General features: G+C 46.8%; 1 protein-coding gene across 18 annotated transcripts in view; it reads left to right on the top strand.

Moving 5' to 3' along the window:
- The window catches only part of ITPR1 (inositol 1,4,5-trisphosphate receptor type 1), a 163737-nt gene that overhangs the window by 35306 nt on the left and 101641 nt on the right, over window positions 1–26790 (top strand). For 9 of the 18 annotated variants that reach the window (XM_051788603.1, XM_051788602.1, XM_051788609.1 and 6 more), the window contains exons 4-14: window positions 12874–12989; window positions 16206–16292; window positions 17281–17439; window positions 18312–18410; window positions 18932–19015; window positions 19092–19238; window positions 20510–20605; window positions 21644–21688; window positions 24530–24681; window positions 25593–25692; window positions 26153–26313. In XM_051788603.1, coding sequence (XP_051644563.1) covers window positions 12874–12989; window positions 16206–16292; window positions 17281–17439; window positions 18312–18410; window positions 18932–19015; window positions 19092–19238; window positions 20510–20605; window positions 21644–21688; window positions 24530–24681; window positions 25593–25692; window positions 26153–26313 — 1246 coding nt within the window. The other 9 variants (XM_051788610.1, XM_051788618.1, XM_051788606.1 and 6 more) reach the window with 6 other exon arrangements.

Raw genomic sequence — 26790 nt, 5'->3', positions numbered from 1 at the left:
TACCCCACTGCTTCCAGTGGCTTCCTCTTCACACCATGAGTGACTTAGTAAAGGGGAAAGTCCATGAGGAAACTCCCAAGTGCTTATCCAGATCTAAAAGCTCACAGAAATGCAGATAATCAGCCTTTCTCCTCTTTGTCACATAGGTTTTTGTTTCACATAAGATCTGTCTCCTCAGGTGTTTGTTTTGAGGGGAGTTTTTGTTTTGCTTGTGCCAGTTTGAATGAGGTCCAGATATTTAATCAGGACAATTGGCACTTTCCATGATGAAGCCTGTGTCTGGGTTTCAGTTGGGATTTGCCAAAATAGTCTTTATTTCTGGGTCTATTTTCTGACCCTCTCTAACATTGGGAACACTTGCAATCCACCAGGCTCCATCCTGCTCTGCAGGCCAACAGTTGCACATGGATATTATCAAATCTGTTGGATAGAATTAGGGATTTTTTTAATTGCTTCTACTCTTTCTGAATGCCAGGATTTTGTGTAGAAAAGGAAAATCAATCTGAAACCTGATTAAATTAATCTGAAACCTGAAATCCTGAAAGTCAAGGCACAAACCTGACGTAGGTCTGGAAGCAGAAGCTGGACCAAGTGACGCAGCCAGAGAACACTTTTAATGCAATTATGATACAAATAATAATTGGAAATAAAGACAGTGATTGAAACAAATGGAGGAAGAGAAGGGACAGGAGCAGACAATGCTAAAAGAAGACTTCAGTGCATTTTTCTGAACTTGGAAGGTTATTTCTGCTCTGAGGCTGCTGGCAAAGGTGATGTTTGTGAGCCAGGACAACTGTGTTTGCTGACTCCGGGTGGATGTGAGTGTAGGATGGTTCAGTGATGCAGCTGGTGTTATTTAATAGTTCTCACCAGCCCATCCATCACTTCTGAATCCAGCTTTCTCCCTCACTGATTGATGTGTTATTGCATCAGTAAGGCAGCTTGAAAGATGGCTTAAAACAGAAAAAAATACCTAATTATTGTTCTTTATAGAAAAGGAAATTTTTTTAAAATGGCTGTAGCACAAAGTGGTTTGAATGAATTTATTTTTTTGTAGACTTTCCAGACCCAAACCCAGGTCTGGAGGTGTGTGGAGGTGACAGTGGTCATGCCTTGAGGGCAAGTTGGGCACTGTCCCTTTTGACAGTCTGGGTGCATTTGTGTTGTGCTCCAAGGGCTGCATCCCACTTCCACCACAAGGAGCAATTCAGGAAGGACGTGCTCCGTGCTGCAGAGATGGGAAAGGTTTGATCATCACTCTTCCCCTCTAGTTTTCCAGCAGTTTCAGCACTCTGGGAAGGCTGCCCAGCTGTGGCTGTGCAAGACCACAGGAGTGCACAGACCTGCTCATCTCCTGGCAGCTGCAGGAGAGGGGACAGATATGAATGGAACTGTCTGTTCACACAGCCCTGAGAAGGCAGCAATTAATGGGCTTTGAAATTCAGTGACTGATAAATGTTGTGGGTTTGAAGGTGAATTGGGTCAGGAAGCAGGGGGAATTCAGGATGGAACACAGCTGGGTACCCCTGGATGGCTTGGGTGGAGTGACTGTGTGACTGCAGGGAGGGAGTGCAGGTTAGAAACCAAACACTGCAGAAGGGGGCACCTGGGGGGCAGGTGAGCCCTTATTTTGGCTGCTGCAGCTGCTGTGACAGAGGGTTGAGAAACCTCAAGGGCAGTTGCTTGCATATTCTCACTGTGGTATCAGCATAAAGGGAGCTTTTGGTTGTTTTCATCTCTAATGTTTCAGGGGAATAAGAGAGGCATTGCCATGTGCAATTACAGCACCTAAACCTAAACTTCTTTGCTTCACATTGGACAGGGAGTTGAAGAAATGAAACCAATGGTTTTCTGTAGAGGTGTGATTTAAATCCATGATTTAGTGTATGGAGTGTTGGTGTCCCTGTGGGCTCTTATTGTCCATGTTCCAGGGGTATAAACAGTTGGGATAAACCGAGGAGTCAGAGAAGCTGCTCTTCCTGGTGGAAAATAGACCCCAAGTTAACAGAGTGTTTATTCTACAGAAGGCTCACACTTGGAGCCTGCATGAAACATCCCTGAGATGGATGAGAGCGTGTTCTACTTCGTTTTATTTCTGCAAGACAGTGAAGTAGTAGAGCAGGAGAAAATAAACAGAATGACATCCATGCCTTTAAAAAAGAGAGAAAGGAGAAAACAACTCAGTTTGTTGTGAAGTTGAAAAAGGAACAGTTTCCCTTTAGTAACTCCTCATTGTGCTTGTCCTGGTGTAGCAGCTTGTTGGCAGTTCTGTGCAGAGGTGAAATATGTCCCTCAGGGATACAGGGTGCACTCCCAGGATTTGGGCTTTGTCTTGGCTCTGGTGCCAAGCACTTGGAGGTGATGGCAGGTGCCCCACCAGTGTGTGCTTGATACCAACTCTGGGGATGAGGTGCCTGTTTGCAGTGACAGCATTGCATTAATACCCCCCAAACTCCAGAGAGAATGTCCTGCCTGTGGGGCAAACCCCCAAACCCCAGGGAGAACGTGCTGCCTGCTGGATGACTCCCCCAAGCCCATGGAGAACTTCCTGCCTGTGGGATGACTCCCCCAAACCCCAGAGAGAATGTCCTGCCTGTGGGATGACTCCCCCAAACCCCAGAGAGAATGTCCTGCCTGTGGGATGACTCCCCCAAACCCCAGAGAGAAGGTGCTGCTTGCGGGACAAACAGCTCCAGGCCTCTGCTGGCAGGATCTGCTTCCGCTCATGGCCCTGGAACATTTGTTCTTCCCCTTTGCAGTCCAGCCCAGGGAAGCTGGCTTGCTCCCCTTCCCATTCTCCAGCTGTCTGCGCTCCGGATCCAGCGTGGCTGTGCTACCTTGGCTCCCAGCACTCACTTCCCTTATTTGGTAACACACAGCCCTCCAGCCGTTCCTGGAAGGGGCTGTTTTACTAGTTTAGGGACTGTTTTCCACTTTCATTTTTGATCTCTAAAGCCACGGACTGTGTTCCAGCAGCGTTGCTGGCATAGCTTAGCTCCTGGGTGCTGTCAGGCTGGAATCTTGCGCTCTGTGGAAGTGCTTGGATGTTTTATTCCTTCCTGCAATGTGCTGGTTTGCTGCTGCAGAGGCAATATATGGCAGAACTCGTGTTTACAGTCTGTATGTACCTTGTCAGCATAATCTGCTCATTAAAGTGCTGAGCAGAGTGCAGCCCTCTGTGCTGGGCCTGCGTTAGGGAGGCCAGGTTTTAATTAGCTGTGTGATTTGTTGGCGTTTTCCATGCTCTGTTCCCAGGGAGGGAAGTGGCGGCGGAGCGAGCTTGGACAGATTGAGCAGCATCACTGGATAGGCCTCAGCAAGAGCATCTCTGGGCCCCTGCCAAGAGGATGGGGACTGTTTAAAGTAGAGAGAGGGAGAGGCCTTAGTGAGGTGGAAGACTCAAGCCAAGCCTAGGAGCAGAAATCAAGGAATAAAGCTTTTGGACTTGGGACAGATGGGGACAGTGGTGTTTTACCTGACACTCTAGGGCAGTTGGGCAGCAGGGCTCTGCTCTGTTCAACTCCACCATGATTCTTTCTGTAATTAGGCAGGTCTGGGTTTTCTGCATTTGTCTTTGCTTTATTAAGGCAGTTTGTGGAAGTGTGAGCATCTGTGGCAGCTCTCACCTCACGGTGCTGCCCGCGTGGCGCCGGGTGTCTGTGGCTGCTCGTGGCATCTCCCACAGCTGGCTGTGCTCTGTGAGCCCTCCAGAGGAAGGAGGGCTTCCCTTCCAGCTTGGGAATTCACTCAGAGCTTCTCCAAGACCACTCTTAGCTGGCTGCATCCAGAGAGGAGGAGGAGGGGCACCCAGCAGTGCCACAGGAAGGGTTGGGGACTGTGGGAGTCACGGGTGGAGTAGGAGTCGTCAGTGCTGTGCTGTGACAAAAAGTGCAACTGCTGCCTTGGAATATATAAAAAGAAACATTGCCAAAAGACAGAGTAATTATTTTTTCCAGTTTTACTTCCTGGCAGAGCCTCAAGTGAAGTTTTTTATTTAGGACCTCATGCTTCCCGAGGGATCCGAACCGACGGGGAGGGAAATGGTCAGGAACACCACTGAGCAGTTTGGCACCTCGGCAGCTGTGGGACAGAGGAGCCTGCAGATGCTGCTGGGAGAGGGAGAAGTTCTCCTTTGCATCCCCATGTGGAAAGGGAAGGGAGTTGTGGGGTTACATTGTGGAAGTAAATAGGTTAGATGCAGAACTAGTGGAGCCCTGGAAGAGAGGAGTTCAGGAGCTGTGTCAGGAATGGAGCAGCCATGGCTAATTCTGCCTGGGGGAGGGAGGGGTGAGCTCAGGAAGCTTTCTTGGGGGCTGCCAGCCCTGGGAACCTGTGGATTTGGCAGTTCTGCAGGAGGCAGTGGGCCTGGAGTTCAGGAGGATGGCACCTGGTGCAGGAGGAGAGAAACAAATAATCCTTTCAGGGAAGGGATCCCGAGTGCTTCATTAGTGCAAGAAAAATGGAAGCACCGAGTTCAGTTTTATTATTTCTTCCATTCTTCCAAATTAGACCTCAATAACGTTATCAAATATTTATTTAAAGGCCCTGTATCTTTTTTTGGCAATCTGGTTTCTCTTAAAGCCAAATGTGTTTCAGAGCTGAAAATTGAGTAACTTTGTTGAACAGCTGAAAAATGTGCCTTTTCTTTTGTGTGATGCTGTGGTGGCTCATTTCTTATAACATATACACAGAACATTCTTAAATAGAAATAACTCCTATTATGCTGTTCAGTCCTGTCAGCTCTAACAGCACAATTGTATTCTTTCCATGCTGGTCAACACTGATGCTTCCAGAGGGGTTTGAAATTTGATCTTCCTTGTTCTTCCTGTACTTGGACTGTCCAAGTTTTCCCTGCCTCCTACCCCCACTTCCTGCCCCATTTTCTGCAGGAACTTTAATCCAGAAAAGCAAGAATAAGTGAAGGAGCAAATGTGAAAAAGAAATTTAAGGGGCGAGCAGCTGAAATAAAATGAAATTTGGCCAGAAAATGGATATGCTTTGGTTTACTGCTGGGGTAAAGTGTAGATTGAAAGGACCCAAAGATTCTGAGGAAGAATGTGCCAGGATTCCTGTCCTGAGAATCGTGTTATAGTGCCTTGCAGGGACATTTGTCATGGAAACTATGAAAAGTGAGATAAGGATGGTTTCCTGATCAAGGATCCAGTTCTCAAACCTGGGACAAAGGCTGAAAGCCACAAGAGTTTACTTAAAACTGCTCCTGCAACTCTTACACACACCGGTTTGCTGAGTTCCCTTTGTGTAAAGTACAAATCCTTCTCCTTGTAGTGTGTAAAAGTTGGGTTTCAGGGCTTGTGGCAGAGAGAAGGAGTTGGCTGTTAAATTTACCTCTTGGCCTGGTTGGCCTCTAGTCCAGGGTTTGTTTTTGTGCTGGACCAGAGGTGGAGCTGAACTAAGACTAAAAGCTCTCACTGGAACCTGTGGCTTTCTTGGGATCCTGGGTTAGCCCAGATTGATGTGTGCAGGTCTGAACTCTTCTTGTGAGGGTTGTTTCCTTCTCCTTCCCCCTCTCCTCAGCACTGAGAGGTTTCTCTTCTGGCTTGTATTTGTGACTCACCAGGAACTATCATGGTGCTTTGGCAATTTCTAGAGAGTTTATTCTCAAGTAGCTTCTCTTGGTCCAAGTTATCCATTGTGTCCATAAATTAGACTGTTCCTTGAAGCTTCCAAGGATAAGTGGAGCATTCACTGTGTCCTTTACAGCTTTCTCTGAGGCAGCTCCCTGTTTTCTGCCTTCTGAGCTCTCTTGTAGCCTGTTTTGCCCATCCAGGATAACTTTACCCATTGTGGTGACAAGGAGGCTGATGGTTTCCTTGCTTTCTTTAACCTGGGTGTCAAATGGGACACATTGTACTGAAATGCATCCGTGTTTTTTAGGATTTTTCCTTTCTCCTTGTGTTGCTCTCCCTTCTGGCTCTGTGTTTTCACGCAGCATCTTCCCTCAGTACCAGAGATAGAAAAAAGCAGCTGGTCTTTCCTGCAAATGTTTCCTTTTGGAGCTGCCTGTGTATCTAGTGTCTAAATATTTCTCTCTTTTTGAGTAGCAGCTTTCTTGTTGAAGGAGACCAAAGAGGTTACGTGGAGAAATAAAACAAACAGTGGCGTATCCTGAACTCTTTGGTGCCGAAGGTGTTCCCTTAAAGGGGAATTTCTCCAGTCAGTGTGGGGTGGTTTTTTGGGCATTGTGGTCGTGGGGGTGTGAGTTGTCTGTGCTTTGGTTCTGAGTTTACCCTGAGGTGTGACAGTGTGTCCAGAGCCTCACCCTGCAGGTGAGGAGCGAGGTGTTTGCTCTTCCCTGCTGGAATAAGCTTATCCTGCTCAGCTTACACTGGAGGAAAGGTCAGCTTGGACGGGCCTTGGAGCCATGTGTCCATGGCAGGGGATGGAATTAGATGAGCTTGAAGGTCCCTTCCAACCCAAACCCTCCCGTGATTCCATAATTCCAAGGACGGCTTTTCCCACAGTAAATTTCAATGCATCTAAAATGCTGTGTTTATTATTTATAAGTTACTAACAGGGTAATGTGGAGTCGTATGCTAATTAATTATGTGGCCAAAAAGCCATTGCTTTTTAATTAATGTTTCTTTAGCAGGCATTGATATTGAGTGTCCACCTCTCAGGTCTATAATTTTCCTGTCTCTGAAATCATTGTTGCACTTGTCTCCCTCTGGTTTGGTACCTCAGCCCCAAGTTAATAACAATTACATTATTTCCTGTGTTGTTACAGCTTGAACAAACGAAGCAGCAATTCCCATTGGTGGGACTTTGCATAAATGAAGATAATACAGGAGGGTGGTTACCCTCGTGTCTTGCAGATGGGAATTGAGGGTGGTTATTTTAACATAAAAATTAAAATGTATTTAGATCACAAATGGTGCAGGCTCTGTATTTAAATGTTGGTTGCAAGGGTGATTTTCCTCCTTTATTCTGCTTTAAAAAGCAAAGCACTGAAAGCCCTTGGAACACCAGGATGCAGCAGCACAGCAGGGAGGTGACAGGCGTCAGCATGGCACAAACCTCAGGGGTTGTGTCGGGTAATGAGTTCCGTGTTGGAATCCGGAGGGATTGGGCTGCTCTGCAGAGGGATGGGATTGCTGCGAGACCTTTGGCCTTGGCATAAAATCCCACAATGGTTTGGGTTGGAAGGACCCTCAAAGCTCATCCAGTCCCACCCCCTGCCCTGGGCAGGGACACCTTCCACTAGCCCAGGTTGCTCCAAGCCCCGTCCAACCTGGCCTTGGACACTCCCAGGGCTGGGGCAGCCACAGCTTCTCTGGGTTCCATCTGTGCTTCAGTTTTCCCCTCTTGTGGAGTGGCTGAGCTGTTTGTAACAGGGTTTGACTCGAGTTCTCCCAGCAGGCTGGATGTGCAGGGTTCAGGCTGCTTTCCTGCTGGGATGGAGCCGTGGCTGGAGCTCCGTTGGGGCAGCAGGGCTGGATCCTCACAAAATCCCTGCTGGAAATGAGCTGCTGTGCTCCCAGCAAAGCCTGATCACAGCAAATTGAAAATGAAAGGATGTCTTCTCAGCACAAAGAGAGGTCTTTCAGGAGGATCAGGTTCCTTTTTTCTCCCTCTTCATGGAAATGCAGGAATGATTGATAATCAACACATTTCTGTAGCTGCTTTTGTTCTTTATTCTTTGAACCTCTTAGGCTGTCATCTATTAATTTTAAATCTCAGAAGGAACAAGTATAGAAATAGATGATGGAGTAATCCAAGGGTTTCTGAGGAGGTGAAACTTGCCTGTGATTGAACACAGGCATTTTGTATTATTCTCTAGGCCTCCTGCATGAAAATATTGCATTTAAGTACAAAAGAGGTCTTCATTTTATCTTTAAATAAATAAACTCTTCATCCTGTGAAGTGTTATCATCCTTGTGAGTGTATTGAAGCTGGGCACTTTCATAAGTATGAAGTCAAGAAGTCTATTTGCAGAGTGTTTCTATCATTGCCAGCTCTGTTACTTGCTCATTGCAGCTATTTTTTTATATTTAAAATAAAAGATACTATCCACATATTTCTCTCCTATGAGCAGGCTTTGGCCTTGGGGAAATATCAGGTACCTAAGTATAGAAAAGTCTGAAGAGAAACCGATACATTTCAACAGGGAATTGCTAATTTTCTTTTAATTTTAGTATTGCTGTGCAAAGAGGAGTTTGGTTTTTTCCAAGTAACGAAGAAACAGCTGTGTTGGTGTTAAATATTCAGTGGATTTGTAAGTGACTTATTTAAAGATCTTCATCTTTGTAGATTTCCCTCATCTGAGAGCACCCTAAAGTATGATTTTTGTGAGGGGGAGTAATTTTTCTTGGTTCTTACCTTTCTCCAATTGGCATCTTGTAGAGTCTGGGTTTAAAAACTGAAATACCGACACACCTTTTTGTTGCCAACAAAGTATTTGATTCTTGCTTCCTCCAACTGCAGAAAAGTTGGGGAAGACTTTCTACTAAATGCTTAAAATAGGCAGTGGAGATTTGGAAAAAATGATGAGTGCTGGGTTATACAACCAGCTGGGCTGGGGCTGAAAGTGCTTCCAGATCATTCAGAATTGGGCACTTTGGGAATGGCAGAGGGAGGAAAATGGTGTTCTGGCCCCAAAACTGAGCTGATCCAACAGGAGCAGAGATGGTACCTGAGGGGAGCCTGAAAGGGAGATGGAGAGAGACTGTTTACAAGGGCCTGGAGGGACAGGACAAGGGGAATGGCTTCACACTGAGAGAGAGCAGGGTTAGATGGGATATTGGGAAGGAATTCCTCCCTGGGAGGGTGGGGAGGCCCTGGCACAGGTTGCCCAGAGAAGCTGTGGCTGCCCCATCCCTGGAAGTGTCCAAGGCCAGGTTGGATGGAGCTTGGAGCAACCTGGGCTGGTGGAAGGTGTCCCTGCCCAGGGCAGGGGGTGGGATGGATGAGCTTCCAGCCCAAAGCATCCCAGGATCCTGTGGAAGGTTGTAACAGTGGCTGTGTCTAGCTGTCACCAGCACAGGCACCATGAAGAGCTTTGGGTGTCAGCAGGGCCTGTGCAGCAGCTTTCTGAGCTGTCCTCGTGTACCAGCAGTAGGATTGACGTAATGACATCACTTAGTGCCCCAAAATGTGGGAAAACCCTCTGAAGGGAAGGCTGGAATTGCTGGGAGTGTTTGAGTTATGCATTTCTAGGCAACTTGGTCTAAAAGAAGGTGATGATGTCTTGGGTGGGCTCTGAAATACTTTATTCCCTTCTCCAGATCATTCCAGCCTCTGTAAACCTGGTATTTGCAGTTTTGGACAAGTGTAATAATCTTGATATACTACTTAAATGTGACTTAAAAAAAAAAAAAGGACAGAAAATGGTCAGTCTGGTCAGGTTTTTAATTGTGTTATGAGGGCAAAAATTGGGCATTGGGAATGTGACTGGTTGGGCTTGGACTGGCAGGAAGGTTGGAAGTTTGGAGACTGTGCCAAGTAGGAAAAGAGCAAGGTCTAGTCAGGAGAAGGGAATGTAAAAGGGAGAAGAGAAAATTAAAAACATGGAGGAGAAGGAATTGCAGGCTGGTTTGTTGCTGGCAGGTTTGAACCCCAGAATACTTCAGGACATGGGGTTTTCTGGCATTCCCAGTATCCTTGGGTTTGACTATTGCTCTGTGCTGGTGGTGCATGCAGGGGACAGCCAGGCCTTGCAATGACAAGTGACAGTTCCTGGAGCTGCAGGTGGCAGAGCCCCCGTGGGATCTCGGTGTCCTGCAGGGACAGCATTCATCCCTCACAGGGCGCAGTTACAGTCATGCTCCCTCTTGCTTTATTCCATGCAGAGGAATCGCTGAGAGGAGAGCAGGATTTAGCTTGGGAGCATTGAAATGCACATTTAATACATGCCCATGTAACATTCATCATCCTGGTGGGGTGGTGTAGGATTATGCAATCCCTTTTTCCTGCGGGACCTTTGTTGGGTGTTCAGGCTTGATGTATCATCATTTCATCAACAGTGACGTGGTGTTTTATTTTTATACTTACTCATTGTGCAATTCTGCCATTTTTCACTGGATATCATGAAGATCTGAAAGGAAAATGCATTCCTTCCTGGTTAATATTCAACAAACAGTCTATAAAAAGATGTGGTTACTGTGCAGTAATTGCTTTATTTATCACCTTTCCTATGTGGCTAAAATCTGCTTGAATCTTTGATCAGAGCAGAGAGCCAGTGGTTTGGGCTGCTTTGGCTTCATTTGGGATCTTAGACCTAAATTCCATAAGGATCATGTCTGGGAAGAGTTGGTTCATCTTACACAGTCACCACTACTGTGGGTTGCACATCCCTGACCGTGATGGTGCTCAGGTAGCACATCCTTGATGTTATAAACATAGAAGCCCATGAGACCTGGAGAGCTGAAAGTCTTCTGGCCACAAAGCTGATGTAGTTTGACCCTAAAGTTGATGTAGTTCGACCCACGGTGAACTACATTCAGTAACAATCAGCCTTCGGTGGCCTTGTTAAAGTGAGTAAGGCACAGCTGAACTTCTCAAACACTTCAGAAATAGATTTCATAGAACAAATACTAGAACTGAAAAGATTGGGTGCTTTTTCTTGTTTGTTTTAGATCTGTAGCTTTGTAACTGGGATGGAAAGCTAAGAAAACCACGTTATGTTTTCCCTTCTTGCATTGGACAAGGTCAAACCCTTGGAGACCTCTCCTGGTGCCTGAGGGAGGAGAGGGGGCTGCTTGCATTAACAATTTAGAAGTTAAGCCTAACTTGACAACTTCCTTGACTGAAGAGGATGGAAAGAAGTTCACTGTGACTAAATCTAGCATACAATTAATTCTTCTCTGCAGTTCTGTGTGTTAATTGCTGTCATTGTGTGAACTGATGGTTTCAGCAAAAATAGAAAATTTTATAACTGGTGTGTTGCTTACAATGCAGTCTTAGTTTGAAGTACCAGCCCGCAGTGGCTTTTTGAATCTCTTCTGTGCTGTCAATCTCTGTGAATCATCTTTATGTAAATGGAAGAAGCCGTTGAAGAGAGCAAACCTGGGAAGTGTGGTTTGTGCTTCCCTCATGGCTCAGAAGCTTTGGGGTGGTGGTGGCAAAGTGGAGCTGAGTGTTTCTGGAGAGCTGCAGTTAAACCTCCTTCCAGGAGCCCTCAGCTCTCTGTCTGTCCCCAATGTCACTGTTAAAGGGCACCAGTGCTGTACCTGGGTCCTTCCATACCTCTGTGGGTATACTGGGCTGGTATATTGGTATGTGGCAGGTAAACTGGTCCCCAGCCAAGCAGGCTGCAGGAACCCCTCTGCTGGTTTGGGACAGATTGATCAGCCCACTTGGCAGTGATGCCTCACTGAGATGAAACAACGATCTGGCACCGCTGCTTCATCCACCCTGTTAGGAGTGGGTTTAATTTTTAGGACAGACTTGGAAGACCATCCTGCTGTGAGGGTGGGGAGGCCCTGGCACAGGTTGCCCAGAGAAGCTGTGGCTGCCCCATCCCTGGGAGTGTCCAAGGCCAGGCTGGACGGGGCTTGGAGCAACCTGGGCTGGTGGAAGGTGTCCCTGCCCATGGCAGGGATGGCACTGGATGGGCTTTGAGGTCTCTCCCAGTCCAAACCTTCTGGTTTTTTGATGATTTTTTGTCCTCCTGTGAAAGGTGTTCCTTTGGGGATGGATTAGACAGGCAGGGTGGCATCAAATGGGGCTTTTCTTTAGGAAAGGCATTAGAAGTGTAAACGTGTCCATCTCAAATGGTGTCCTGAGGTAAAATTACCAAGGTCTGTCTCAACCTCTGGCAGAGCTGAGATGGCTTGTCTTCAGTATTGGATTTTTCCCTTTTTGGTTGATGTGAATCCAGAGTGTCCATTAACCAGGCAGCCAATGAGCAGCTCTGCTTTCCAGGCAGTGAAGACAAACCCCTAAGACAGTCTCTCCTCACCTTCCTGCTTCCAGAATTGTCTGCAGGGATACACCAGGAGCCTTGAGGAAGGCCCTGTGGATTAGACCTGAAGTGTTATATCCATGTCATTGCCAGAGAGGCTGGGAACAGCCTCCTGGCTCTTTTGGCACTTTGGTTGAACTTCTGAGCTGCTACTTTCGGCGCTGCCTTTGAATAGCTGAATTTATTTTTCTGCGTGTTCCGTTGCTTGGAGACAGTGAGGAGGAGAAACAGTCACTGCAGCTCATTTGGGTTCATTGCTGATAAGTTAGCATCTCTAATACAGAAATGTATTTTTAATAAGACTAATGGACTGTGATTCCTGGCTTTTGCCAGGCAGAATGTTAAATAAACTGTCGATGGACTGGGTATAGAACCTGACACCCCGAGGGCTTTGATGTCACCTCGAGCAGTGCCCTGAGTGGCTGTGCTTGTGCAGGCTCTTCTCTGGGAGGGTTTTATGCTGCTGTCACTTTATTAGGTTAATTTGTCCTGGTTTTTTTTTTGTCCTGTGTTCCCTAGAAATAGAAGGGATTAGATTTAAAAACTTAACAGACAGCAACAGCAACAAACACCCCCTCCAAACCAAAGCCCCCAACCTGACATTGTGTACCTGCTGAAGGACAACAACTCCAAGCTGAGAGTGCCTAAGACAAATGTGTTTGCCTGGGAAAGCACTGGAACGTGTTCCCGTTTTAGTCTGGTACTGTTTTCGACTGGGACAAGTTATAAATTTTCTGGTCTTGCATCAGATGTTGGCAGCAGCAGTTAGTTTTTAATCATTCATGGGGCAACATTCCTGTTGCTCAAAAAAGCATTTGTCTGATCAAGAGCTTTCCAGAATTTGTTTATAAACCCTTCCTTGCCGCTGGAATATTTGGACAGCGTTAGCAGCAAAAGCCCAGATAATTTTGAATAGCTGAAGCCATCTCTCTGTTTATTCCCTGTTTTTATAGATTGCCTGTTCAAGCTGTGTCCCATGAACCGGTACTCTGCTCAGAAGCAGTTCTGGAAGGCAGCAAAGCCGGGAGCCAACAGCACCACGGACGCCGTGCTGCTCAATAAACTGCACGTGAGTGTTCACCCTCGGGCCCCTCTTCACCAGCAGCACTCAGCCAGCCTGATTCAAACAAGGATTTCCAGTCAACTGGACACCAGGAACAGGGAGACGCCAGCAGAGTACATAAAGATCAATGTGCAGGACTCCTTTGGAGGTGGTCAGATCCTCTCATTTATATAAAATGCTGCTCAAGGTCTGTGTCCCCCAGTGCTGGTGTCCATGGTGCTGCTTTGGAGCCGTGGTGGCCCTTGAGGCTCCTGTCATTAACCTGTGCTAAATGTCACGGGGCTCTAAGTGGGCATTTTGGGTGGGAACAGTGTAAAAATGGGACCCTTGAGACAACTGCACAGAATTGTCAGGCATCGCATCTCGACGTGGGAAGGCGTGAGCTGCTGGTCTGATCAACCCATTGGGATTCCTCAGACAAACAGAGCTGCTCTTGCTACACGTGAAGGTTGATGGGTAATTATGAGTAATTAGAAGGCCAGCCAGCCTCTCCTTCCATATTAGCTCGCAGTATTTAATATCTTCTGGGTAAAATGTTGACATTCAGCAGCTGAAAACTCGGTAAGGCAGTTGATTGCTGTTTTTAGAGCTCCTATATAAAAAAAAGCCAACTTAACTTAAATACCATCTGTTGACTTTAGAGTTAAATAAACTCCGTGTTTATGTTAAAATTACATAGCTGGAGTACTTCATGTCAAAATTACAATTTGGGTATTTTTAGTCTCTTTAAGCCTATATTAAGCTCATTGTAGCCTGAAATACGGAATGGCCCCGTAGGAGAGTGTCACTTGCTGATTGCCATATGGCTGCCTTGCTCTTGCACTGCACAAAGACCCACTGTTGGACTCATTTTGCTTCTGAAAATACAATTTTATAAGCTAGAAGTATTAACTTGGCAAGGACAGAGCTATTTTGGTACTGGCTGTAGCACGGAGGTCCCTCACCTGGGCCGTGTTTCTCATGTTGGTAAGTGAAGGAGACACTGGCAGCAGGTTGGAAGTGATGGGGATTCTGGGTTGGTTATTTTGGTGTATAAGGGAATGGGAGAGTTCATGGATTTTAAGAGAAATTATGGTATAAATACTGCATCATGCAGGAAAAAAAAAGGCTTTGGAATTGCCCTGGATTATAGTGTCACTGGGAGTTGTCTTCCCTTCCCAGTGCAGGTGTCTGGGATCTGTCCCTGCTCATGTGACACTTTGCCCTTTTGTGCCAGTGTCCTGGAAATACAGGATTAGATTTTTCCAGAATTAGCCCCAGCTGAGTGATGTTTGCAGAGCAATGTCCCTCCGTGAACTGCTTGTTTTGGTGGCAGGGTTTGAGTGCTCTCAGTGTTATTGGGGATCGTTTCATCTGCATCGCTCTGACACAAAGGCTGACGGGCTGAATCAGTGACCTGGGGCTCGGAAATAATTGGGGGCCACGTACCTCACTCACCTCCAAACTTCTCTTTCTGCCTGTCACGCTGGGCCCTCGTGTCACCTTTTCCATGTGTCGGCACGGGGGATGCACCAAACCCCGTGTGGTCTGTGTGGGGCCCTGTCCACGTGCTCAGGGGTGTGAGCTCTGCCCAGGGGGAGGTTTCTTTATCAGTGCCTTTGATTTCCAGCCCAATCGATGATGCAAGATGGGTTCATCACCACTTGCCTTTTTTGGCTTCTGTTTGTCTGCTGGTGGAATTTACTGTGTGCCACGGAGCGCTCGGTGCTGAGGTCAGGTTATTTTAAGTTAATGCCATTTAAGGGATTTAAAATCTGGGACACTTGTCTCTCCCTGGTCCCACCTCTGTGCTGGTTGAGGAGCTGACATCTAGTGGCCAGAGAAGTGCTTCTTCTGGGATGATTGTCAGGTTTGGTGTGTGCTCGGGAAGTACATCCGGAGTCCTAATTGTGTTTTCACGGAATACATTATTTTCTGTATTGATAATCAATGTGGCAGGTAGAGAAGTCCTGTCTGTGATTGCTGGTAGTTGAGAGGGATTTGGTGTCTTAAAGAAATCCTTTCTTGACAGACTACTTGGAAATCAAGAAAAAAAAAATTATATTTCAGTATTAAGGAGAAAATTGTGCGTTGCTGGATGTACTTTTGAATTTGAGTGAGCAGCTGTATCTCAGGTTCTCCTGGAGCAAGAGCCAGTTATGATACCTAACACAGATTCTAAAAATAGCACATTTTGAGTGAGCTGGAATGGTGAAATTCTGTAACAGTGAACAGAGAAATCTTCCTTTGAGGTAGCTGAGCTTTGTCCTGTGTTACTGGTACTTCACCTCACCACAGTGAGGAACTGTGGGCACTTTTCTCCTCCAAGAGAGAACTGGACCTGCCATAGTCCTTGAGACCCAAACCATAAACCTTGATCCTTAGCCTCCTAACAAGTTCAGTTTTAAATTACCCTCTACCACCAGATAGCAGTTAAAGCAAATACAGATTTATATTTTTAATTAAAATCATCTTTCATCTAAAGTGAGGGAGAATTTCTTAACCAAATGAAATGGTTTTAATAACAGCCTGGGCAAAATAACTCACTTTTAAAGCAAAAAGTGCAAGAGGTTTGTTATAAATTATTAACTATTACTATGTGTTCTTCTAATCACTCAGTTTTGGAGGGGCTTTCCCTTTTATTCCCCTGTTGGTGTGATACAGGGATGCTCAGCTGTAGCACAGAGTATCCAACAGCCTGGGGAAGGATGAGCTCTGGTGCTGGGAGTTGGGAATTCAGGTGGGCATTTGTACACATCTTCTCAATGATCCTGCTGCACAGGGTGGGGGGATTGGAGATGTTATAAAAAGACAGGCTGGAGAGGAGTTGGAGCCTGTATTGGCAGAGGAAAATAAAAAATCAAAGTTGCAGTTCTTTCCATTTGTATAGAAGTCAGTAGAAAGGAGCATAGAATTCCTGACTGGAGTTGTTACCCATCCCTTTTCATCTTTTCCCCCCACAGGTACTTGCCTTCTACTCTGTCTGAGCTTTTCATCTCATATTTTATTCCAAAATTTTGTCAAATCGTACCCTAATTACTTAAATGATGTGTGTCTGTCTTCCTAAGCAATTGAAAAAGGGAACTGGAAATTATGCTGTTGGAAGCTGGAAAAAAAAGAAATTGGGCTATTTCAGCTGCTCACTGTTGTTCCAGTTCTTTGAAATACTCTCCAAGAGCCTCAGGTGTTTGGCCACCCTTTTGTAAAAACCCAGGGAATTAAATTATTATCCCTTGATTTCAGCATGCGGCCGACTTGGAGAAGAAACAGAACGAAACCGAGAACAGGAAACTGCTGGGAACAGTCATCCAGTATGGGAATGTGATCCAGGTAGGCTGTGGGAACAGTCATCCAGTATGGGAATGTGATCCAGGTAGGCTGTGGGAACAGTCATCCAGTATGGGAATGTGATCCAGGTAGGCTGTGGGAACAGTCATCCAGTATGGGAATGTGATCCAGGTAGGCTGTGGGAACAGTCATCCAGTATGGGAATGTGATCCAGGTAGGCTGTGGGAACAGTCATCCAGTATGGGAATGTGATCCAGGTAGGCTGTGGGAACAGTGAGCCACTGTGGCAGTGGGATCCCCATGGGCTGTGAGCATCTTTGCCAACTGGAGAGGATTTTGGTCAAAATTCCCTTTTCAGTGGATGTTAAATTTCTGGAGTTCATGGCCAGGACCTGTGGTGTTGCCAGCTTTGACCGTGCCCTGCAGTGGGATTCTGGGAAGCAGGGCCTGGGTGTACAGCTGTGATGAGGTCACTTTTTTGTTAGGGGCTAATTGTGTTTATTTTTGGTGTCACCACTGATTGCTTTCTTCAGAAATCCTTGGAGCCTTCCTGAGAGTTGACCACGTGAAGGTGGCACGTGCACAACACCAAATACCTCTCACTGTCAGATGGTGACACCACAAATGACAAACTGCCACAGGGAAGGAAAGTCCTTAGGAATAGTCACATTTTCTCTTAAATGAGACCAAGCAAAGCAAGATGGGAGCAGCTTTGCCTCTTACAGAGAGAGCCACTTAGTCCCCAGCACTTCACAGCTTTTGGTCCTGGGTTTTTCGAGCTGGCTGTTATAAAGTGACAAGGACATGTCTGAGTGTTTGTTGTTTGCTGGGGAAGGGACAGTTGGATTCACTGAAGATGTTTTGTGCTGTAGGGCTGTATCTGTGAGTGGAATTGTGCCTGAGCCCATCAATATTCGTGTATAATTTAGTTTTAACTCCTGCATAGAAATGTGGTTGTCTCGTGCACGCTCGGTTTCTTGAGGGGAGGAAGATGAGCATTCTTAGAACGGAACTCTGATTCTTATTCTAGCTGCTTCACTTAAAAAGTAACAAATACTTAACAGTAAATAAGAGGCTGCCAGCTCTGCTAGAGAAGAATGCAATGAGGGTGACCTTGGATGAAGCTGGAAATGAAGGTTCCTGGTTCTACATCCAGCCCTTCTACAAACTGCGGTCCATCGGAGACAGCGTAAGTGCTGGGAGCAGTGTCCTCACCTGCTCCTTGGGGCACAGCTTGGCCAGGCTGGGCTTGGGAATCCTGCCCTGCAATTAATGAAATGCACAGATCTCTCGGTGCGTGATGATGCAGGAACAACCTTTTTCCTATGCTGTCATGAGGGGGAGGAAAATCGCTATGGTAACTTGTATTTGGGAAACGTGGAATGATCTAACATTGGAGGGAATAAGGGACCTAATTAGGCTGGCCTTGCACAATTCCTGCCCAATTCAAAATGGTAGGAAATGTTGAGTTCCTTCAGGAGGCCTGGAAGAAATAATTAGCATCTTGATTTTCAGTGTTTTCGGTTTAGAATCAAAACTCATCATCACTTCGGATATAAGGAATGAGGTAATAAGGAAGTCAAATGTTCCTGTTCATGGGAAATCTGGAAAAAATGGTGCTGATTAAATGCATTGCCATTTTAATCTCTTAATCTTGGGGTTTTTTCTTGCAAAATGTGAGTCGCTGGGGTATATTATTTGCCTAAAAGCAGGAGGTAATAAGTGTCAGTGTGCTCTGGGGTTTAGGCCAGGTATATATTTGGCACCTAAACAGAGTGAGCTTTATCGAGTAGCAATAATTTATCCTGTAGCCCCTCTGCACCAGAACTCAGTCTGCTGCTTCTGCAAGGCTCTGAGACCAGCATCACTGGGGTTTTTGCCTCAGTGGCTGAGTTTGGTGAGGTAAATTCTGAACCAAACAGAACCCTGGCAGAACACTCAGACTGGCATCTCTCCTAACTGCAGCAAGGTGATTTCCTCCTGTCACTTCCATTAAAACAATGGAAGAAAAAGAGTTTTCCCACTGTGCAAATTTCTGTCTGATGCTGCCCTTCCCTCCAGGTGGTCATTGGAGACAAAGTGGTCCTGAATCCTGTCAATGCTGGGCAGCCTCTCCACGCCAGCAGCCATCAGCTCGTGGATAACCCGGGATGCAATGAGGTGAGGGGACATGGGCACAGCTGGAGCAGCTGGACAGACCTCTCTGTGCTTCAGCTGAGCTGTTTGTACATGTTTTATGAAATCCAGCAAGTTGTTTGGTACCTGTGGCATTGCTTAGGAATGGTTATCTTGGTGATTAGTGACTTAGCAGAGCTCACAGACTTTTGTCATATCTGTTGTGTGCTGGCAGAGGTTTGTCTCTTTTGCCTGACTGGCTAAAAGTAAGGATTTCCTTCAAAATCAAAAGTTGTGGCACAGTGATGTGCCCCATACTGGTCACTGTGAAGAAAATTAAGTCCACCCTCAGCCAAAACCAGCACAGATGTGTAGCCCACAACTTGCAAGCAAGTCAGCTCTGAAGTTCCTTGTTCTGGAGTAGGTACAGAAAGGGCTTTGCTTCTCTAGAGTAACGCAGCCAGGACTGCAGGATTCTGGTGAAAATGGTCTAGAAAGTAAGACAGTGGCTCATATCTTGTGGAGGCACAGGACAGTGGGACTGATGGGTTCAGTTCTCCCTTTAGGTCAACTCAGTGAACTGCAACACCAGCTGGAAGATCGTGCTCTTCATGAAATGGAGCGACAACAAGGACGACATCCTCAAAGGGGTGAGACCCAGGGCCCTGCCTGCCTGTAACCCCCTCCCCGGGGGTGCTGCCCCTGCTGACCCTGCTGCCTTGGCAGGGGGACGTGGTGAGGCTGTTCCACGCGGAGCAGGAGAAGTTCCTGACGTGTGATGAGCACAGGAAGAAGCAGCACGTGTTCCTCAGGACCACGGGCAGACAGTCGGCCACGTCTGCCACCAGCTCCAAGGCCCTGTGGGAAGTGGAGGTGAGGGCTGTAACCCAGGCTGGGGGTGGCTGTGTAGGAACAATTACTGCTGCTCTTTAAAAGCACTGCATCTGGAATTCTTTTTTTAGGTAGAAGTCTTCCCGGTGTTCTAAGTTTAAATTAAAATTCCTTTGCTGGCTGTGGTCTCTGTGCACAGTCACAATGGAGTTCTGCTCTCTGATGGTGCAGCACAGAGCTCTCAAGTTCAGGTGCTTGACAATTCAGAAAAGAGGGACAGAGGAACATCTATGAAGTCATTTTCTTACCAGTCACTGAAGTTTAACACCAGCTTATAATTTCCACTGTCCCGCTGAGTGTACTGAACGCTCTATTTTTGGTGTGGAATAATGTGATTATGCATATCCTCATTTGATAGGAGGCTGCAACCCTTTGCTGGTCTGTCTGAACTGGCTTTTTTTTTCTCTACTTGGCTTTTAAACGGAGTGACTAACACCTTGGCCAGCTCTGGCTTCTTAAAATATCCTCAATCTATTGGTGTTATTAGAGTTGGTTTATGATTTTAAATGTGAGCTGCATGTAAGAATCAAAAAATTAATTGTAATGGTGGGTAGGTGGTGTTTATATTCTCCTTCCAGAAGTATCTGCTTTGACATTCAGCTTCTCCTGTATTTGAAATGAAAGCCTGACTCTAATGCACATTACTTGGACATGGTGCAGCACATCAGTCTGTGGTGACTGTGCAGTGTGTGCAGTCACCTGGTGGCAAATGTGGGCACAGGTGAGGTAGCCCTGCTCTGCCAGGCACAGCTGGGCTGTGATGGGTCCTCCCTAAGGAAGCAGATGTATCCACAGGCACCTGATACGAGGTAACAGATCATCAGGTGATGGAGGCTCTGCCTGCCCCAGAGGTTAGGGAGTAAATAGAACTGTTCTTGTTTTGTTCAGCTGCATTGGAAATATTTCCCCGTGTCTTCCCTCACCCACTTCAAGATGGTCAAAAATCAGTTAGACCAGAAAGAGTAAAGGATTTGTTGCATTGCTTTAGGAAGTGTTTAAGACCTGGCACCACATGTAGATGTAAAGCACCTTCTTGAATTCCTTCTCTGCCAGCCTGCACTGTAACCTTCCTGCTGCGATGGACAAACTGAACTCCTGGCAGCCGGCTCAGGGCATGGGCTGCTCTGTGTGTCCGGGGGGAACGGTGGGTCTGCCTGTCCTGGAGCTCTGTTTGCTCCCAGCTGCCCGTGCAGTGAGGTGGGTGCTGTTGGAGGGCTCTGTGCCGTGCCCTGACCGTGGTTTCCCCCTGGCAGGTGGTGCAGCACGATCCCTGCCGCGGCGGCGCCGGATACTGGAACAGCCTCTTCAGGTTCAAGCACCTGGCGACAGGGCACTACCTGGCAGCAGAGGTAGGGGACCGAGGGGCCCTGCCCTCCCTCACACAGCCTTTCCTGCCTCTGACACCTTCTGCAAACCTGTCATTTCCTGCCCTAAAAGCAGACACGGGGAGGGGAGCGGGACAGCGGCGTTGGGGTCGTTCGGGTCAATGCCAAAGTAGATGCTAAAGGCTGGAAATGAGGTGAAAGACACTTCAAAGAATACCATGGTCTGGGGTAGTCTGGAGCTGATTTTACTTCCTGTGCGAATTCTAGAGGCAGTAACTTCTCCTGCAGAGAATAGACACTAAATAGTATCCTGTCATGTGGGCAGTAGAATCAAGATGACTTTATTAACAGATGAATAAATGGTAAATGGCTGAGAGCCTTTGGGGGGAAAATGAATTCAACTGTTGATAATTTCTCTTGATTCACTGATTTTTGAGCAGAATTGTAGAACTGAGTATAAAATGAAAATACAGCCAGACTTCACACCAGTGTGAAAGAACTGCAGATAAAGAAAATATCCCATTTTATATTCATCTGATAAGCAGATTGGAAAACCAGCAGCATTTTGTCACATGCACACTTGAAAATCCTTTTCAGTAGTGATCCAGTGTAGAGCTTTTCCAGTAAATCTTGGGGTTTCTAATCAGCCAAACCAAAAACATGGTCTTACATCATGCAAGAATATACCAGAGGAAATGGCTCACCTGATCCCTGGTTAGAATAGTGTTTGTTCTAAAAGATTTCTGCCCAACCAGTTAATTTCTAGTTGGAAATTCCACTTGGAATTTAAAAAAAAACCAAACATAAACTTGTTAACTCTCTACTCTTGCTCCTGTAGTGATTATCCTGAACGACTAAATCTCTCTGCATGTTTGCAGACTATTTAATTCTGAATTTTTGGGCCTGATGAGCTGTGCTGGGTTTGGGCAGTGTGTCCTGCATGCCTGGTGGAGCTGTGGCAGCGCAGGGATTTTTAACAACACGAGTTTAGCTGGTGCTGAGGTTGTTTCCCACTTCCACCTGTGCTGGAGTTTTGACGTGCCTGTGGTTCTGTTTCATCAGGTAAACCCTGACTATGAGGAAGATGACCTGGAGTGTCAATCCTCAGTAAGTATAGGCAAGAGTATGATCTTGCCCCTGGTTGAGGAGGGCTTGGCACAGGCCCAGGGTTTACCTGGGCAGTGCAGAGCTGGGCCAGGCTTGGTAGTGAAGAAACTAAAAACCTGAGGATGCTCTGAAGGCTCTTAAGGCCTCTCCAGAGGAGTGGATATTAACTGGATTAGGCTTTAGAGAAGAGCAATGCACTTGGAGCTGAATTTACACATTACCTGAACCCCCCCCCTCACCTCCCCCCTTTGTGGCATCTCTTTTTCTGTCTTCTGTTTCTTAAACCTTTGTTTCCTTGAAGCACTGTCTTGAGTGGGTCTGAAAAGCAAGTTGTTCCAGCTGACAGCAGGTGGGAAGTGTCCCTGAGGGGATGTCCCACAGTGCTGTGCCTGTCACTTGTCTGACCTCCTTGTTTAAGAAACAAATTCCCTCTCGTTGTACTTGTCACAGGAAAACAGGATAACGGGTCTAGAGAGCAGGAATGAGGGTGATCTGAGTGCCATTCCTCTGATTTTCCTGTGAAAGCAAGTCTGTGGTGTTGTCAGTAAATGTTGTTGTGTCAAAGATGGAGTGTGTGATGCTTTGTAATTGACAGAAGCTTCTCTTTGGTGTCAAAGGGAACCAGCACTGAAAACAGAGAAAACTGGAACAGCACTTTCCATTGTGGATTATGTTTCTTTAGTTGGGTTTGATCACAGGCTTATGCAGCTTTCTTGGTCACTTATCCTGTATTATGGAAGATTTGCTCCATTTGGAGATGACAAAGAGCTACTCCTCCCCTCTTTGAGATGAATGTGATGCTTTGAAATCCTGCAGGCTGGATTTTTCCTCCTAAAAGGATTTGTCATTGGAGCCTGGCCGCTAAAACGCTTCCCTTGCCCCCAGATACTGAGCTGTTATCCTGATTAGTGGCATTTGGCTGCTCAACTGCAGTAAACATACTAAAAATATGAACAAAAACCCACCCATAGCTTTTGGTTGGGGGGGTGGGAGTGGGATCCAGTATTGAGGTATTTTGTTGGCTCAACTTCTGGAAGTTAATCAGTGTTGATGTCTTTCAGGTAGACATCCATCCTCCTCTGATGTGCAGGATAACACTGATGCACTCAGAGCTCTCCTGACTTTTCCCTGCTCTGTCTCTTTACCACTAGGTGGCAAAAATAGACCAGAAAGAACAGGATCAGGAGCACATAATTCAGTTCTGACGTGACATCACCACATCCTCTAACATTCACTACTGACAGGAGATGTAGGCTGCTTTATCCAAGTTTATCCAAACTCCAGCTTGCTCCAAATGTGAGCTGTCTGCAGGGTTCCTGTGCACAGCTCTGTGTCTTATTGTTTTCTCCTTATCCCTCAGGGAGCTGTACCAGAAGGGGTTTAAATGGGCACGGGTGAGGTGCCAGTTCTACCTTTGAGCAGCAAAGGGGGCTGCTGTTGTCACAGCCTTGGGGTTGAAGTTTCACTGCTCCCTAAATTGCCCCATTTCCTACTCTCTGGTTCACTGTTCAACTTTGCCACAGTTTCACGAAGTGACCAGTTGTGTCCTGGAGTACAAACTGAAAGCAGAGCAGCTGTGCTCCTTGCTGTGTTCCATCCCCTTGCTGTGGGGATGGGGAGACAGCTGAAATTCGGAGAATTCGTTCCAAGTGAGCGAATTTCTCCCGGTGTGAAGCCTCCAGATGGACTCCTGGAGTTGCTTCTTCCCTCGAAGGCACACTCCCAAAGTGTATTTCTGTTCCATAGAGATAGCTGCCTGTTCCCATGTGCAAAATCAGACTTGAAATGTCACTGCTTTGCAGCCAAGTTCATTGACTGCAAATATGTGAACTTCAGAGTATCCTGAGGCACAAGCAACACTGGATACCTTTCCCATATGTTTAAGGATTGCAGTGCCTTCCACCAGGACTGTGAAAGACAGAGACTGAGTGCTGACTGCTTTGGGTGCCTCCCTCCACTGGTGCCACCATCCCAGAGAAACTGATAAATCACCTTGAAAATTGCATCCAGGGTGGAGATGGTTGTCTGTGCACAGCTGGCTCCTGTGTGCCAGACACTGATGGACTGGTGATGGCTGGGAGTGCCCTAGGGAAGGTTTTGGAGAAAGTTGTTGTTCCTTTTTCTCAGTCCATCTTCATTTTTTCCTACCCTCGTGTCCTTTCATCTGACAAGCCAGGGATTTGTCCAGTTGGTGTCAGTATCTTTATTTTGTTGAAGGGGGCTGGTGATTTGCCAGCACCTTGGGAATAAAGATCCCTTTGGTGCCATGGCCCTTGTAACATGTGCTTGAGAGCACCACAGGCCGTAGAGTCAACAGCAAGACATCCAACCCCTTGATTAGCTCTTTGTTTCTCTTGCCTGGGATTGATAGATGCCAGTCCCATTTTTGCTGCTGAAGGTGGTTATTTCCCAGCAAGACTGTTGGTGCATTGTGTGTGGGTTTTTTATATTTGCAGCTCACTAATTACTTTGTTAGAGGGATAATTGCAATCTGTGTGAGGAGCTGGTGGTGTCAGGGGTGGGGATCTCAGCAGCTGTGGGTCACCTGAAACCAGAGTCAGAGTTCCCAGTGTGTGTGGGGCGAGTGGCTGGGGGCTCTTGTCCCTTCTGGCACTGTGAGATACAATGTCCGTGGTGTGGGGTTTGCCGTGGTTGTGAGCCAGAAATGCTCCCCAGTTGCAGCGGGGGAAGCAGAGAGTGCTCGGCGGGAGCAGCCGCCCGTGTGCCCCGTGTCCTGCAGCTCTGCAGGTGGTGCAGAGCCACGTCTGCAGTCCCAGGTGTTTGGGGCTGGGCAGTGGGTCTGGGGGCCGGGCCTGACCGGGGTGGGGGTGTCGTTCCCAGCTGGACCCCGAGCAGGACGCGGCGCGGCGGGGCCCGCGCGCCCAGGAGAAGATGGCCTACTCCCTGGTGTCCGTGCCCGAGGGCAACGACATCTCCTCCATCTTCGAGCTGGACCCCACCACCCTGCGCGGGGGAGACAGCCTCGTCCCCAGGTACGGCCCACACAGCACGGCTCGCTCTGCTCTGCAGCTCGGGGCTTCTGGGCAGTTACAGCTGCCTCACCCTGTTTGCTTTTATCCTTCGGAATTGAGTTCTTCCTCAGGTCATTGTAAAGATACTTAAAAAATGCCTGCAGCTTTTTTAAATTGAGTTATGAGTACTTTACAAATGAGTTATGATGAGAACATCGTGTTATAGATGGGAAAATTGAGATTAAGTGACTTCCTGAGTGACTTCCTTGTCAGGGAATGGCCTGGGACTAAAAGCCTTGGGTGTCCTGTCAAGCCATTCCTGTGACCTGTCTGTATTAAGCTAGTTAAGATGTAATATCAAGTATTTAGCACTTCATTCTCTGTTGTTTACATGTTCTTTACTGTTCATATGGTACATCTTCCTACTTATAAGATGCTGAACCCTTCAAAGACACACGATCTGCATGATGTCCCTTTGCTGTCTGTTCCCACTGAGAAAGCACAGCAAATTTGTTTCATCTACTGTAGCAGCTCTCTAAATCAGATACTCCAAAATAAAGATACCGGGGAGTTCTAGGCTGAAAGCTCCAAGGGTGAGGGAGGAAGCTGGCAGCTCAGATACACCCTATCAGTGGAAATGTGAGGATGGGAAGAGGTTTAATTTGTTGCTGTGCAGCAGCTGAGTTACAGCACCACAATGTGGATGTGGTTCTGTTTTAAAGCAGAATCTGTTTCGCTACAGAAGACTTCCTGAGGTGAATTTATAGAACAAACTGAGGCAAGAAGAATGTTATTCCTGTTGTGGTGTGCAGCATGGATGGGGATGACGCTTCTTTTCCACTTGTTCCTGCCAACATCTCGCAATCCGAACAACGTGAAGATTCCCTGGCTGGGGAGCTGACTCAGCTCTGGAACTCTTGGCTTTCTTTCAGGAACTCCTATGTCAGGCTCAGGCACCTTTGCACCAACACCTGGGTTCACAGCACCAATATCCCTATTGATAAAGAAGAGGAGAAACCCGTGATGCTTAAAGTAAGTTCTGTTACTTTATGTAAGCACATCCTTTGAGTCCTGTGTTTCCACAAAGGTGATGTTGGCAGGAGTTCCAGTCCCTGGGAATGCTGGGTCTGTCTCACACGAAGCATGTAACAGTGGTGACCAGTGCCCATGCAAAACACTTGCTCTTAAAGGCTGTTTTGTGGTAGTTTACCAGTTATGCTGTTCAATGTCCACTGCACAACAGTCATCGTCAGGAGGATGTTTTTACCACTGTGTACAACATCGTTTTGCCATCTCACCTGCTGTTTCTCTGGGTTTAGGAGCAGCTTTCAGCTTGCACAGAGGGGTAGTGTTCTCAAAGTTTGGCTTCAGCAGTAGTCCCATGCTGTGTGAGCAGGGTGGGGCTTTCCTCCTGTTTCGTTATCACCGGGTGTGTGAACCACAGCTTTGTTCCTGCCCTGGGGTTTGATGATAAAACTTGTCTGGGTTTCAGATTGGTACCTCTCCAGTGAAGGAGGACAAAGAAGCTTTTGCTATAGTACCAGTGTCACCTGCAGAGGTTCGGGACTTGGATTTTGCAAATGATGCAAGTAAGGTTTTAGGTTCCATTGCTGGCAAGTTGGAAAAGGGAACAATAACCCAGAATGAAAGAAGGTAAGGAAAGCAGAATTGGGTTCACATAGTTTGCTTCCTTTACCCAGTAACTGTTCCTTTGAAAATTCTATCTGTGTATGCAGTAGAACAGGGATTTGGTTTCCTCCTTGATGAGATTTTAAAAAATTGGTGGTTTCATTGTTGTCGTGTGGACAATGGAGTTTCTCAGGCCTGGTCTTGTCCAGCCCTCCCTGTCCTCTGTGAAGTGAGAGCATGAGAAATGCTGTGAGCCTGGGGGACTAATCCCCAGCATACCTTTGCAAATTGAGTGTGGGAATTCCTAATCCATCTTGTGAAGACTGAACATATGACTTGTTGCAAATCCTCTGACTGTGTCCGTGAAAATGTGGCCACACAAAAAGAGCACAGAGGTGGCTGTGTCAGACCAGGGCCCGTGTGCTTCTACAACCAAGGCCTTTTACTTGGCCTTGGCAGAGATTATCACCTGATTTATTGTTTCTGACAATTGAAAGAGCT

Source organism: Manacus candei, unplaced genomic scaffold, assembly GCF_025592945.1.
Source record: "Manacus candei isolate 608988 ecotype Guabito, Panama unplaced genomic scaffold, ASM2559294v1 h1tg000025l, whole genome shotgun sequence".
NCBI classification, from domain to species: Eukaryota; Metazoa; Chordata; class Aves; order Passeriformes; family Pipridae; genus Manacus; species Manacus candei.
Note: the sequence above shows the minus strand (reverse complement) of the source record. Positions and strands in the feature narration are given on the sequence as shown.